Genomic DNA, 16,380 nt, shown 5'->3' with positions numbered 1-16,380 from the left:
ATAGATAGATAGATAGATAGATAGATAGATAGATAGATAGATAGATAGATAGATAGATAGATAGATAGATAGATAGATAGATAGATAGATAGATAGATAGATAGATAGATAGATAGAGCTGGTGCCTTTGTAATCTTGACAAGGGAGGTTAAATCTGTATTATGATTGTGATTGATTTTAGCACATGAGCAACAAGAATGTCCAAAGGACTCAATGAAATTCTAAGGAGAACTGTAGATTTACACAACTTGGCTAAGTCGTTGTAAGCACATGCATATTGAAAGATCAAGCAACTTAAACAAGTTTAAACAATACATTACTATAAGTCACTCAGATGTGTCAGAGAAAGAGTCAAACTGTAACCATCACATCCAAGGAGAATGGTCAGGATGTTCTGCAGCAAACCACTCAGACCGCTGGAACACCAGGGTCACTTTCCACAGTGAAGCCAGATTTACATCTCCATGGACAAAGGGGCGCCAGCCAAGAAAGAAGCTTCTACTCAAGCTTGACTAAAATCTTCAGCTGCCCATGTGGAGAGCTATTTGATTTCAATAACAAGAAGTATATTTTGAGATTTCAGAAAGCTTTCCTACCTAGGAACACTGGACCAGCTGGAGTGTGGTGTGTGGTGGAATCAGCATCATTTAGGAGTTTTACACTGTTAGTAGTTTAGCTAGACGGTTGAAACCCCTGCCATGTGTGGATTTAAATATGTTTGTGGGTGTATGTAAACTTCTAACTGCAGCAGTGTGAGTAGTTGCTGGGTGTGGCAGTTTCGATTCCCTTAAGTCGAGCACAGTTGAATACATCAAAGTTCACAAGGCTGGTTAGGGGCGAGAATATTTTAAAATACAGAGACAAAGAGAATTTTGACTTCCTGCTGCTGAAGGGCACCAGTGAGAAAATGCAGTTTGGGTGACTCAAATAAAGATGGATGCTTCATCCAACTCTTAAATTAAACTGAAAAAATAATACATTTAGAATAATTATTTTTTTCAATCAGGAAAGTTAATTGTTGTTCTACATTATTAGGAAAAATATAATATTTATTATTCCACCGTGATTAGTAGGTTCAGAGCAGCACTCAGCACAGAGCCAGCCTCTTTTATCAGATTGTTCCATTTATTTCTGTCACTTGCTGTAATGATGCTGCTTCAGCAGAAATGGAAAAAAAATAAAAATCTCTTATGATGGTTCATGCAGCATGTTAGTGCTATCATTGGAAGTCCTAAGCCTCTGCAAATGTGATGTCTGCTTTGATCTTTCTTAAAAAAAACACTCTGTGTTGCACTTTCACTCTAAGCTAATGTGTAACTGAAGAGCCAAGTATCTATAGTCCGTCACCAGTCCCACCTTTTATTTTAAGGTGTTTTTTTTTATCTTATCCCGATGTACATAATTTTACCCTCATTATGACACAAAGCACTCAACGTGTTTGGTACTCGGCCCTCTGCCTGACGCTGACACAGCCCACAGCTGCAGGGTCATTGGTGTGCATCTGTGGCTTTAATGGTATTCCTGCGCTAGGGATCACCCTCTATGATACACAACCTGTCAGTTTAAACACTGAAGCCTGTTTGACAGGTAGTCAATAATCCAGGCATGTGTAGAGACATCCATCTGTATTTTCTGGTTAAACCGTGTCCTAAGCAGTGGGGAAATCAAAGAACATGATCCCCATAGTGCTCGCTGAAAAGGTGGATGATGCCATCTTTAAGAATAGCCCTCTGGTAAAAGGCAAACTGCAGTGCATCCTGAGATCAGCCTATTTACTTACCATGGTGCAGAATGCGAACTGGGCCAGGACTCTTCATGGCTCAGCCATGACCCATACTTTATGCCGTGTCCTCATGGAAAGGTCGTCTCTCTCTGTCTTTGCCGGTGGCTGAGTTTGGGGGGGTCAGTTCTCTTTCACAGAGAGCGAGACAGAGAACTAGCGCTAATCTGAGATGGAGGCACCTGGACACCCTGGTGAGAGAATCTTTGCCCTGAAGAACTATTCAAAACGCTGCAAAAAAAAATCTGCATTCTGGCTCATCAAACACAGTAAAGAAGGTCTTCATTTGTGAGTAGAGAGTGATTGTAGCATGGCCAGGGGTCTTTATACAGTACCCCCTCCCCCTGCTCTGAGAACAGTCACTTGGGTGGGATGCAACAGTCCCTTACATTTATTGTGGCCTTAGATCAGCCTCAGAGTCTGATCTTATGTTATTTACCTGTTGGCTGATTTCACAACACTGATAACATTCATTTTCTTCTCCACCTAATGGCCAAGTCTATAACAATGGAGGCACATTTAGGGTCCAGAGCATTGTGATGCACTGGGCTTGTCTTGCCATGTGCACTCAAAAAAAGTTTTTAGAAATCTCCACTTTGGCCAGACTTCCCAGAATCATTTGTTTTTAGGGATGTAAAATGCTGTTTATGTGTGGATGAAAGGCTTAACTGCATAAAAATGTATCTGTTTTCCCAGATACCCAGCTACATTTGGACTAGGCGGAAAGCCTGAGTTCCTTTAAATCCAGATTAAAAACACATTTGTTTAAAATGTGTAAATGTGTTTGAATGTTCCAGTTAAACTGTTTTACTGTTTTTAATGTTCTTTTTTTGTTTCAACATTCTATCCATACTTGCTTTTATTCCTATATTTTAATCATGTAAAGCACTTTGCATTGTCTCTGTACTGAATTGTGCTATATAAATAAATTTGCCTTGCCTTGCCTTGCCTTGCCTTGCCTAAGTGGAACAAGTGGATCATGTATTATTAGCACCAGGGTGTTTTCGATGAAAGGAAGCTGATATTCTGTGAAAATACTTAGAGGTTCAGCCTAAAGGCTTAGCAAAGGTTGCACATCATCCACAAATTAAACCAACTTGGATTGGGTAAAATGCTGACAACCATTTTTACTATTCTATGTCAAAATCTGTTCACTTATCACTTGGTATGTTAACCTTTTAGTTGGAGAAGAACATAGAATTAAGTAAATATAAAGTGTCCGACGCAATTATTGGTACCAAATTACCTAATCTAATGCAAACATTTCACAGAAAGTTGCACAAAAAGGTAGAAGTATTCTCCAATCCGCTTATTGCTCACCTCATGGAGAGTTTTAGCTCCTAGCATCTGGTAAGAGATGGAAAAACATTTATTACTATGTTAAGCCAGTATTCAGCGAAGTATCACTACATTTAGCCATTATCCAGCTGAGTTTAAAACATGATAATCTATAATGTCTGAGTTTTATTTTTTATTTTACTGATGGTTTCCATGGATATTCCTTTTCAGTTAGACTTACTGCTGTAGAGGGATTGTGTTTTCTATGTTTTCACCTGGCTTCAAGGCAAAGTTCCCTATGGAGACAATGATAAAGGGATATTGATACTGGTAATAAACCTTTCATAAACAATTTCCTCCATGGGTGGGTATTCAAAAAAAAAAAAGAAAATCATATTGAAATTGTTTAGGGTTGAACCAGCATGCAGGCTCAGCAAACAAAGATAACATCCTCACAGACTCCAGAGAGGAGAGTCATGGGGATCTTGAACAAGACAAGAAATGATCAAGGCCCAACATTTTTCATGCCCTTGGCAGAGTTAGGTTTACAGTGGCCTTTTAATTTCACCAACATGTTTCTTTTGAATAAAAATAATATTAAAGTCTGATGGAGAATCTGAAGATGGATCTAAAGATTAGGGTAGAGGCAAGGAGGCCTTCCAATCTCAGAGACTTGGAGCTCATCACCAAAGAATATTCATCACAATTCCAGAGGAAACATGTCAAAGACCTGTAATCTAAAGCCTAAGCCTATAGATAACGTTACCCTCCAAACATTTTTTATTGGTTATTGAGAATATCACAAATATTGACTTGCCAACAAAAAAATCCATCCATCTATTGTTTATATATGCACTTCCTTGCAGGGTGGCGGGGCATCTCCCCTTGTTCGGTAAGTAGCAGGATACACCCAGGACAAGTTGTTAGTCTATTACAGGGCAAAAATGAGACACACAGGACAAACAATCATGCACACGCACTCCCTCCTAAGGGCAGTGAGACTAATTAGCTTGTAATGTTTTTGGACGGTGAGAGAAAGTCTGAGTACCCGGTGAGAATCCAGGCATGCACACGAGGATCACTTTAAGCTCCAGCCAGGATAATGCCAGGCCAGGATTCAAACCCAGGACCTTCCTGCTGCAAGGCAATAGCGCTACCAACTATATCACCGCAGGTTTATGTAAAAAGGAGTTTAGTTTTGAAAAACTAACTTTTTATTGTTCTTCTTTTTCAATGCAAATCAAATCAAAAAAAATGTTTAAACTGATAGTCCTTTGAAATTGTTTTACTGTCCTTTAAAAGAGACCCGTGTCATTTCCTATCAGAAACAAAGTTCTTGGTTAAATGAAAATACCTTTAAATTTCTATCTGCCAGGGATATGAAAATTTTAGCGTTAATTGTAAAACTAAAAGAATAAATAAACAGCTATGTGTGACTATAGTGATAGTCCCGGTTTCTTCTGTTGTTCTCCCTCTGTTTCAGACTACTCTTCAAAGTGATCCGTCCTTTCTAAAGCCTTTTATCACCCTCTCCATCTTTATGGCACAAGTTCTTAATTTTTCTCTTCCACTCCATCATCGCCATGTTTTCACATTGATAAAGTTCCTTTCATGTAAGTCTACTGACAATAACCGTCACTCCTTGATGTTCACCCCCTTCATCCATCCATCATTTCTTCTTCCCTTCTTTCTGTGTGTGTGTGTGTGTGTGTGTGTGTGTGTGTGTGTGTGTGTGTGTGTGTGTGTGTGTGTGTGTGTGTGTGTGTGTGTGTGTGTGTGTGTGTGTGTGTGTGTTGCCCCTCTCACGATTGTGAACGCAGCCAATCCCATTAGCCAGATGAGTGGACCTCCAATGAGGGAGAAAGCATAATGACAACACCAGCGTCTCATCCACATTCCTCCCTCCCTTGCCACTATCGTCTGTTCTCTCTGTCACTCATGAGTAGGTGTGTATGCGAGTGTGAGATTCCAGTGTGTGTGTGTGTGTGTGTCTGTTTGGGGATTGCAATCTGAAGCCTAGCAGGGGGAGTCTGTCAGCTGTGTATTTACTTAGGTGAGTTTGAGTGCACTGTGTGAGTGTTCATGACTAATCCAGAGATGTAAAACAGCAGCAATTGAGGGTTCACTTCCCGCTGGGCCCATCAAGTATTTTCTGTGAAAGCTTTTCCCCAAATAACAGCGGATTTGATGGTGCCGTGGCTGTCAGCTGTCAAGGTTTGATTCCCAGCAGGGCCCCCCGAGCTGAAAACACATGCCTTTCAGCTACCGTAAGGTATTATGTATAAAAGTGTCACGTAAAAGCATAATCTTCTGTCTGCGGAGCGTTATGGGTGGACAGTCTGGAAATTAGCATATATCTCTTATTAGTCTAATTTAACACTCAGCGGGATGAAATTGAGAAAGTTGCCGCCTAAGACCCTGTGCAGACAATGTTTTTTTGGTTAAAACTCAAAAATATCTACTGCTCGCATAGACCACAGCGGCATGCGTTTTCACTGAGAAGGAAACGTTTGGAAATGTCCCGATGCATCTCAACAATCCAGGCAGAAAACTGCAAAACAGGAAATTGGATAGGTCCTCCGGATGGATTCTTAGTTGTTGAAACATTTCGTCTCTTCTCCAAGAGTCGTCTTCACTCTGTAGAGTTGTAGGTAAACTCAGCCTTATAAGCAGTGCCTTTGCATAGTGGATCAACAAGAGGCTTCCAGGTCCGACTGTCCCCCTCTTACAATGCTGTTATTGTGAGTATGGCTCAGCTCTTAGGGAGCAATAAGTGAAGGGGCAGAGCACTGCTGATCGGTTTGTAGCCTGATTGTCCTGTTCTGCATGTGAACAACCAGTTTAGATTGTCACAGTTATCAGGGGCGCCACCAGGGAATGGCCAGGGGTGGCCATGCCCCTCCCGCCATGCCATGTCCTGGCCACCCCACTGGCCGGCACCATCAGTTTAGCATTTCATCCCATTATGCACAGCCGGCAAGGCAGCAGCTCTTCTTGACCTTCTATCACGCTTTTATTTGTATCCGCCAGTATCTACTTTCTCCTAGTAATTATTTTGTTTTTCAATAAATGAGTAAATGTACACCTTATTCCTAATACAATTACACAATAACAAGGAATTGTTGTTCAACTCAAAATGTTAACTGTACTCTTATTGGTCTATGCATATCAGATCATTAGAAACACTAAAAATCAAACAATAAACCAAAAGATATTAGTAGGGGGCATTTACTTAAGTCTTTAGAATTGTTTTCTACTGGCAGCATTACTACAACAGTAGAAACAAAATCCACCCCAAGCTTTTAAATGGCCCACCCCCCACCACCCCCCCCCCCCCCCCCCCCCCCCAAGTCCCGTCACCACCCCCACCCAACGTCCCCACACCACCCCCCCAGACAGCCTCTGAGACCTACAAGTTACAGACTGAAAAGTTCTCGAGAATAGACAAAACGTCAACAAAGATCCCAACCAGATGACCTATCTTTCTTTTTTTGAACGTTTGAAAATGAGTTCCAGAGTGAGAATATTTGATATCATGTCAGGACACAGCAACCCCGGAATACCGTATAGGGAATCTGCGCATTTATGGCATTGATGCGCACACCTTGTAGCAGGGAGTGTTGTAGCGTGCAATGCATACCGCCTACTGGTGTGGCACCAATATGTCCCAATTTTTAGCTTCTCTACTAGTGTTTTGCTCTACCAGTACATGGAGATTAAATTAAAACTTGTAGATGTATTAACAGGACCAGAAAACACTCCCATTTTTAATAGATCGTTGACATGTGCACCAGGCCTAAGTGTCTGAAATAAAAGTGTAGCTGGAGTGAAGTTAGGAATAAAGGAGGCCCTCCCTCCTCCATCACCTGCAGGGTCATTACCTGCAGTAATGTGTTAATGTAGTGCAAGGGGAGAGTGTCTTTTCATCTCTTTAACTAGCCCCATTAAAAGCCATTCAGCTAATGAGCCTTCACTCAGTCCTCTGGTAATTAAAGCCTACTGCCTATACCGTGCAGCACTCTGACAGGCAACACTTTCATTCCCATCAGCTGTGGTTCCTTCCCTGAAGAAAGTCTACTCTAGGAAACAGTTTGAATCCTGTGCTCCAGTTTTCCACGCCATGCAGCATTCCCAGGAGCAAAAGCGTATGAAGTGATAGGACTTCTCACATTTTAACCAGAATAAGACTGAGGTTCTTGGTTTTGGTCCTAGTGGAAGATGTCAGAGCCGTCCTGTTGATCTTGACTGGGTGACAAAGTATGTTAGGCCCACGGTAACAAATCTTGGTTTTAAGTCAGACAATACTTGATGTTTTAAAATGAAGACAAAAAAGGCTAATAAAATACATGTGGTAGATACACACTGATCAAACAAAAAATAATTCTAAAAAGTTGGCATCCATCTGCATCAGCTGCATTTGCAGGAGGGCTGAATTTGTACCTTTGTTGAACAGCGATGGGGGTCAAACCAAATTCTTCAGGATCAGCCAAGTTGTAGGCAGAGAATTGTGGACCTCCAGAAATCTTGTTCATCCTTCGGTGCAATTCCCAGATGCCTGATGAGGCCATGTTTATCTGTTCAAATATTTTTTGAACAGATAAACATGCCAGGCGATGACTGAGGCCAAAAACATAGGTGGCCTAACGGAGGATCCAACAAGGTGGGAGAGAAAGCCAGCAGCACAGACAGGGGAGGAGACAGAGGGGGAGGCAGGTGAGAGTAATTAGCAACAGGGGGATGACATGATGGTAACGAGCTGAGGGAGACGGAGGTGAGGGGGGGGGCATGATCTGACAGAGACAACGAGGAAAAACAGAACCTAACTACGGTACAAAAAAACACAATAAATAATGAAAGTCTATAACTAAATGAACCCACTAATGACCGAACTAAAGAAAGAAGACACGCAGATAGGAAAACACAGATCTAACAGAAGCAAGAATGAACTAACTAAATCCATAATGAACAAAATGACAGAAAACAAGAAGGAAGGAACAGAATGAACAGACTCATGAACAATACTAAAAAGTGAAAAGCTGACAGCTACATGATCCCCAGCAACTTAAAACGACACATAAGTCAAACACTTGGGGATCATGACAAGGATATTTATTACATTAAACGTTTCTTTAATTTTTTATAAATGCTATCATAAATCTTTTCTCACTTATCTTGTGAATAATTCTTCACATCTTTCTCTCCTTCCATTTGCCGTCTCTCCCTCAGTCTCTTGGATCTAATAATACCATCTTCCTGTGCTTTCTCCATTCCATTCTCTCTGCCACTCCTTCAGTTTATGTCTAGTTATACTTTTTCCTTCTGATTTGCTTGTAGTTGCTGTGAAGTTGAATTATCCTTTTATAGCCCTTTGTTGCCACCTTATCCGCAGTTTCATTTCCTACAAACCCAATTTGTGCTGGAACCCAGATCATCAGGGCTGACCTTCTCTCCGTCCAGGATCTGTACAAGGCTAGGGTCAGAAAAAGGACAACTATCATCTCCGCAGACGTCCTGCAGACAAACTGTTTAGACTTTTACCTCTAGGCCGGCGCCATGGAACAATATTTGCTATAAAGCAGACGCCACAGAGACAGTTTCTGCCCCCAGGCTGTCAATCTATGCACAGAACAGTCAGAGTATGCAGACAAAACCCTGCTTATTGGCACTAATTCAACCATGCCTTCTTCTATTATCGGAAAAAAAATATATATTCATATTTACAAGAAAATATTTATATAATTTTTTTGTATATTGCATTTAAAATATATTCATTAAGAGCTGAAACTAAGTACAATTTCTTGTTGTATGAAGCAATTGTGCGTTTACACCTGATTCTAATCTCTGCAGACCGCACACATTCTGGACACAAAATGCGAAGACTTCTGGCCTTAAGTGGATGATACAAAGTCCTATTTACAACAAACAGTATCCCCAGGCTGTCTCCCAGGCTGACAATGATATGAGCTGAGTTCTCATACCATTATCATGCATACTTGCACCAACACATGCATGTCTTTCTCTTTTGTCAAAACACTGTATATATACATAATTCTATGTAGAAAAATCTATTTTTATTTCTCTTCTTATACATTTCTATTTAAGCAGAGAGCATAGTGGAACCAAAGCCTTGTCAGATAAACAAAGCTGATTCTAATTCTAATGGACCAGAGGTAAGAACCACTTTTGGAGGCTTGTATGAAACATCATGGAGACACATAGGACAAACAATACACCTATAAGTGGAGAGACCACCTAACAGTCATGTTTTTGGGCTGTGAGAAGAAGCCAGAGTATCGGGACAGAACCCACGCATGCACAGGGAGAACATGCAAACTCACTGCAGAAGGACCTCAGGCCAGGATATGAACCCAGGAACTTCTTGCTTCAAGGTAGCAGTGCTACCAATAGTAAAAACACAGTGCTTTTAATAAGAATAAAAAGTCAGGTTAGCATCAGAATAATACAGGCTGTTTTACATCTTCCTCCAGTTTATTTTGGAATTTATTTAAACAGACAGAGCCTATTTATGCTGCTACTTTTGCTGCATATGTCTTGAATTGTTTTTAATTGTTGAATAATAAGCCTCGGAATAATTCACTTACGTCTATATTAACATGAGGCTACAAAGGTGCTAAATCTCGACGCAGACTGCTGAGAGGGGGCACAGAAAACTTTGTAACGTAATGACAGTGATTTTTTAAAAGCTGCTCTCAAGTCTGGGGCTTTAATGGGGTGTAAAAGGTTGTAAAATGGTCTGAAAAGCTGCATCAGCCTGCAACAAAATCACTCTGTGACTGTGGAATTTAACCTGAGAGAAAGAGGTTGCACCAGGGTAAAAAGAAACCCCCCCCCCCACAAAAAAAAACGTTGAGTTTGTTATTTTTTGTGATGCAATGTTCCAGACTTTTCAAATAGTTTTAACACTTTTATGACCGACTTTACTCATTAGCCCTGTTTGCATTGCCAACTCTACCATCACTCTCATAATTAGTCTGAAGAATCTAAATATTCATGTCAGTCTTCCAACAGACTGGCAACCTTTTCAGGTCCTACATGCTACGTTTTCCATCCAAATGACAGCAATGCTCTGCATTAGCTACCCTCGTGGTGCTTTTGAAGCGTCTTCTGGCTCCTCTGTAGAGCTCCAGAGCGTCACCACAGCTGGAACCCTCCCCACACACCTTTCACTGTTCAAAATGATTGCAAGCATGCACCGTAAGGAACGCCTGTCTTGGATTTCCTTGATTTTAACACAACAATAGTCTGGAGCACAGGTCACTGCAGAGCAATCACTTTCCCAGCACGCTGTTGACTGACAGAGGGTGTCCACCTATATAAATAATAATTAATCATTCTGATGAATTACTAAAGTCCATCTACTCATATATGAAACATCTGTTTATATGGAATGTATTAGATTAATCTGTATATTTTATTGCTTAAGTCTGCAATAGTTGTTTGATTTCCTGAGTAAAATCATTCAAAAGATGACCTCCATCAGCAACACAAGCATAGTGCAGGAAGCCCTGAATAGGCGTGTGGCCTCAGCCTGTTTCTAAGCCAAGACTGACGTCAGTAAGGGGTCTGATACCTCTGTTTCATCACACTGGGCCCCTTTCTAGTTGCTTAAAAGAAAACGCAGCACTCCTCAACTAATAGAAGAAAGGTTTATTTCACTTTATTTTTTGAAATGTTTCTTCTTTTAGTTTTGTTGAGCCAAACAGGCGCCTATAAAAAGCAAAGATTTGTGCAGACTCTCACTCCGATGCACTCCTTTTTTCTCCACCACCTGCTGCACGGTTTGTCTCGAGGTTACAGAAATCTCAAAGCACAATTCACAAAGAAATGAAAACCTCCAAGAAGAGATCAGCGCTTTCCCATTTTACAGTCATCTATAGGCTAAATGGTGTAGTGGGTTTGATTTCAGTCACAATTACCTCAGTGTGGATTATCCCCATGTTGTCAGTAATTTTCTTCTGAGAAATAAAGCAGACCGACCAACTCTCAGACACACAGCTGATACACACTTTAGTTTAAACATTAGGGTATGGATGACTTCTTCACAGGTATAATAGACTCACCTTTTGCCCCCACTCCCAAACCTACACAACCAGATAGTAGTAAATCCTCAACTCAGACCTGTTAACAAATATAAGCTAACCAGCACATTCTCCTCATCTGTTACCAGGAGTCCTGTCGGCTACTAGACCACCCACTTCCCCCCTGTCTACCCAACCTCCCTCTTTGCCCGTTAATTAAATTGCCTTCACAACTGGGCTGTTCCTTTGGACCTCAGGGTGCTGTTGCCAAGGCGCTTTTGACTTAACATCTGTCATGCATAAGCAAAATTATTCATAAAAACAGGGAGGGAAAAAAAGAACATGGGAAACAACAACAACATACCTCGAGGTTAGCATGCAGCTTCGCAGTAGGAGCAGGGGGTATTTGTCCCTGCAAGGCAGATTAGATGTGCGAACCCAGTGGGAGCACGAGGACTCACCAGCGCTCCGTCGTCTGGGGGGCAGAAGACGCAGCATGAATACATACATGAATGATCCATTTTCTCTTCCTCTGCTTGACATTTCCCTCAACCCTCTGCTGCCTCGCTCCTGTTAGTCAGTGTGGATCGGAGGGAGCGCTTCTTTAACTGTCGGACCCTGCTGATTTCTTACTATTCAGCAGCGTCTCTCTGACTCTGACCCTGGCGACGGTACGTGATAGAAGTAGTAAGGGGTGCGTTCAAGACATAGATTTTTCACTTTAAATCCCATACTTTATATTGTAGCTTTAAGTGCAGTTATAGTTTATTTTAATTCCCCTTATATTTTCATGTTTAATCTAAAATTTAATATATAGGTTTTGCAAATAACTTCAACAATGCATCCTTGGGCAAAACTTTTCAGTATTTACCTTATCCAATATCCGAGACATAACATGCATGTTCTTATCCAGCAAAGTGTTAATCGATTTTTTTAGTATGCAAAGGGGCTATTATCGCTAATTATAAAAAACAAACTGTTCATGTATTCGTGATTGTCTGAATATAATCCTAAAATCTAAAAAAAACCTTTCTGATTCTCAAATAAATGTTCATACTCCAAACCAGACTTTAACCATATTCCTAATTATTGGATTGATAGTTTGTTTCATTAACCTTTTTTGATGTGTGTGTACATATAATTTATGGGCATTAAATAAATTATATAGAGGCAGAGGAATTTATTTATTCATTGCATATTTCTAAGGGAATGTAGACACATTATTTGCATTTAATCTGGCACCAAGCAGGATTACCAAGGAAAAAGCATATCGTGAGTAGAGCAAAAATAACCTGCTTCGCAACAGCCTAAATGCAGCTCAAGTATCCAACATGCCTGGAAAAACTAATGTTAGCTTCCCTATATGCTGTCCAATATGTCTGATTAACAAAAGGCAAGAAGCTGAATCCGTGGTGGAATGGTGGCGCGTGTATAATTTGACCATTTGTTCACCAAAGAAGAACTTAGTTCCAAATTATAAAAACACTGGAATTGCTTTTGAGAAACAAACAGTACCTTCCAGTCATATCTGGAAGTTTGCATTTCATTTTCATAACTTTTCTTTTTCATTTTGAGATGTTACAACCACAACGTTCTGTTTTTTCAGCCTCTAAGGTTTTTTTTCCAGGATTTTCTTTATTTTGCTCTTTCCATCTTCCCATCATCTCTAACCAGCTTTCCAGTCCGGCTGGAGAAAACAGCATTTTGGTGCTACCACCATTTTTCACAGCGGACATGGTGTGATCAGGGTTCTAGGCTCTCTCCCAGACTTAATGTTTACATGTGAGCCAAAAAGTCCAGTTTTAGTCTCATTTCACCCAAGGAACTTCTTATGTTTCTGTTTCCACACTGCCTTTCTTCTTGCCGATCCTCCATAAAGGGCTGATTTGTGGAGTTCACAATCAGTTGTTGGTCTGTCATCATCAGATTCTCCCTCCTGAGCTCTGGATTACTGCAGCTCCTCCAGAGTTATCATGATACTCTTGCTTGCTTCTCAGATTAGTGTTCTCCTTGCCCGGTATGTCATTTTAGTTGGATGACCATGTCTTGGTAGGTTTGGATATAACAGTGATCTGTGAGATGTTCAAAGCTTGGGGGTATAACCGAACTCTGCTTTAAACTTCTCCACAGCTTCCTCCTTGACCTGTCTGCTATGTTCTTTGGTCTTCTTGATGCAATTTGTTCGACAATGTTCTCTGACAAAACCTCTGAGGCCTTCACAGCCATTTCAATTAATTACTAATAGGAAGCATGGAGATAGTGATAAATCCATTCATCCATTTTGCTTACCGACTTAATCTGGTTCAATGGTTATGTAGAGTTGGCCCTTATACCAGGCGTCATTGGGTAAGACATAATTGGCGTGTACGTCACGACCACATGACGTACACCGTGGAATGGTTGCCAGGCCTGCTCACACCGAAAGACAGTTTAGTGCCAGCATCCAGTGAAAATAATTAGCAAGTTTAAGGTTCTTAGTTTTTTTTATGCAAAATGATTTATCTCTAAAACCACTTGACAGATGAATGTTGTAACAAAAGGCAAGTAACGCAACTATTTTCCTCCCTGCAGGGTTCTTCATAACTACATGCTGTGGCGCATCGTGGCAGCGCTAAGCGAGCACCTGTCCACCGCCTTCCGAAGCACCATCCACGAGTTTTCTCGAGAGATCGACGGCACCGAGCAGCAGCTGGAGCTGGGCCGGCTCTGCCTCACTCAGGCTAACAAGCACTTTGGCATGGCCCTGGGGGCGCTGTTTGTCCAGAAGCACTTCTCTTCGCAGAGCAAGGCCAAGGTTGGAAAATATGCAGACACATGCCTCTCCATCTGATCTGAACGAAATGCTTTGACGCTTTATGCATTTTTGTCTTCCCCTGTTTTCGTTTGTCGTCAAATGCACCAGACACTAAGAAATGTGTGCGGAAAATCTATCCTCCAACACGTATTATCTGCCGTTTTGATCTTTGTGTAAAGCTCCATAACTACCATGAACGCTTTGTCCTGTTAACTGATCATATGTAATAATGACTAAACTTATACAACCAGAAGTTGCAACATAAATAACAACCCATAACACAGCAGGAATAGCAATAAGCATTAACCTTTAACCATTAAGCATTAAATATAAATCTGAAAAAAAAAATAAAAAAAAAATAAAAACGTACATATTGTAGTTCCTGGTCAACGTTATGTTCAGTTGCTCATAAGGTCTACTTCATAGTTTTTTTCATCTTTTGTATTTTTCTAGACTCCTTTTAGGTTTGGGGAAAGGAATAAATTGTAGTGTACCCTCTAAACGTTCAGGATAACGCGTGTCTGAATTATACTTTCCCCGCTGACAGCGTTTACAGGTCTACAGGTCTCCCTTGCAAAATAGATTTTTAATCTCAATGGGTATTACCTGGTTAAATAAAGGATAAATAAAAAAAATAAAAAATTTAACCATTTTTGTTTTTTTAATAAAATCCCTCTGACCACAATGCATTTGTAATGTGAACTCTCCCAGCGATGTAATCGGAGCTAAAAGGTCTGCAGTTCCCGCAGGTAAGAGGTTTTTCACTTTGGGATAAATCCTGATCGCTGATTGGTCAGTTACTGACAAGCCTCCAAGATCGATCGACAGGCGGCGTCACGTCAAATCTGGGATCCCAAACAAATTATAGCCTCAGCTTCCTGTTCTCTATCCTGACCTCTCAAGGCATTTCTACCCATCTTCCATTCATTATTCTCTCTTCTTTGAACCATTCTCTGTAAACCAGAGACATGGTTGTGTGTTAAAATCCCAGCAGATGAACAGTTCCTGGCACTAATATTAGGTATTGAGAAGTTAAGAGTAAAAAACACTATACATATAGAACAAGTGTTGCAGAACCATTAAACATTTTCCATCAAACCATTCCTGCAGATTAAACATGACAAAGTAGGCGAAGGGTTTTCTTCCAAGTTTAGAGTAACACAGCACTGCTCTTCCCTCCTGTGTAGCTGCACACTGCTCATCAGTTGGCTGAAAGAAAGCCACTACACTTTTCCCTCATTAGCAAGAGAGTCAGACATGGCTGTTTGGAAATACACACTGACAGTCACATGAAATAAAAGGAGCATGGACCCTGACTCGTATTAAGGTGACAGTATTTTAAAGTTTTTAAGAAGCGGACTGCAGACTGGCTGCTGGAGCAGATAGTCTGACTAAATAATAATATCTTGGTGTTGTTGTGTTAATGTTTAAAGAGAAGGGTGAAAGTCAGCCCAGCCCATGCCTGGATGCCAACGTACTAAAACGACCTGAGTAATACGTTCTAAGCTTGCTACACCGGCTCTAATGTTATCAGAAGGACTTATTGTATTTTTTATTTTTTTTTAAGTACTTAGATGTTACCCCTGGCAGTTCTTTTCGAAATGCTGTAAATATCATTTTTCACAATTTACAGTGGACAAAAACACAATCAGCCGTGGCAGGAGAAAATAAGAACGACTTATAGAAACAAAGCTTTTGTCAAAACCCATTCTGAGCTTGTCCTGCAGCTACGAGAGCTCACACTGTGAAGTCAGAATGCAAACATAAGCATATGCTCGCTTTGTGGTGAATAATAACTTTCCACTTCACATCTCCACTTAGCGCTATTTTTTTCCCTTTGTTTTTGTGGTTGAACGCAAAATGTTCTACGGTTAAAATGTCCAATCTGGTCAGGTCCAAATAAAACTGAACACAGTTTTGAATCTTGGCTATTTATTTAGACTTCTGAAAGGGGAAAACATTTTAAATACCTTTCAGCAGCTAAGATGTCACATGCTCTATTGTATTGTTTGCAGTGGAGAGCTGAATTTTTCTCGGCTAATATACGTTTGTAGAAACAATAAAACGACACATTTCCCATCCATTGAAACTGTGGTGAAGATCTATTTTCATTTTCTATCTTGTGGAGGTCATCATTATATTAACTTTATTTGAGCCTATGGAGACGGTGTCCAGGAGAGTGTTTTGACATGGCTCAATAGCTCTGATGGCTGAACTGGGATCTTGAACTCCCACCAGCACTAATCTCAAGTGTCCCCTGTGTTCCCCATCAAGTGTTTGCTCGCTGCTGTTTGTGTCATTTTGCTCTCTGCCTTGGTCCTTAGTTCAGTTGCACCTGAGTACTCCTACATTGAATTTTTATTTTTTGTCTGTGTCTGATGTCTGTTCTAGGTCATGGCGATATGGATCCATATAGGGTTCCTATCCTCTGTAACCCCCCCTCTCCCCTCCCTGTATCCCTTTCATCACTTCCTCTACAATCACCCTCC

General features: G+C 40.8%; 1 protein-coding gene across 4 annotated transcripts in view; it reads left to right on the top strand.

Annotated features, from left to right (window-relative positions):
* The window catches only part of LOC105926737 (endothelin-converting enzyme-like 1), a 96,622-nt gene that overhangs the window by 31,721 nt on the left and 48,521 nt on the right, over nucleotides 1-16,380 (top strand). For all 4 annotated transcript variants that reach the window (XM_036149736.1, XM_036149734.1, XM_036149733.1 and 1 more), the window contains exon 7: nucleotides 13,669-13,891. In XM_036149736.1, coding sequence (XP_036005629.1) covers nucleotides 13,669-13,891 — 223 coding nt within the window. The remainder of the gene's footprint in view (nucleotides 1-13,668; nucleotides 13,892-16,380) is intronic.

Source organism: Fundulus heteroclitus, chromosome 18, assembly GCF_011125445.2.
Source record: "Fundulus heteroclitus isolate FHET01 chromosome 18, MU-UCD_Fhet_4.1, whole genome shotgun sequence".
Lineage (NCBI taxonomy): Eukaryota > Metazoa > Chordata > Actinopteri > Cyprinodontiformes > Fundulidae > Fundulus > Fundulus heteroclitus.
The sequence above is the reverse complement of the archived record's forward strand: the minus strand, read 5'-3'. Positions and strand labels throughout refer to the sequence as shown.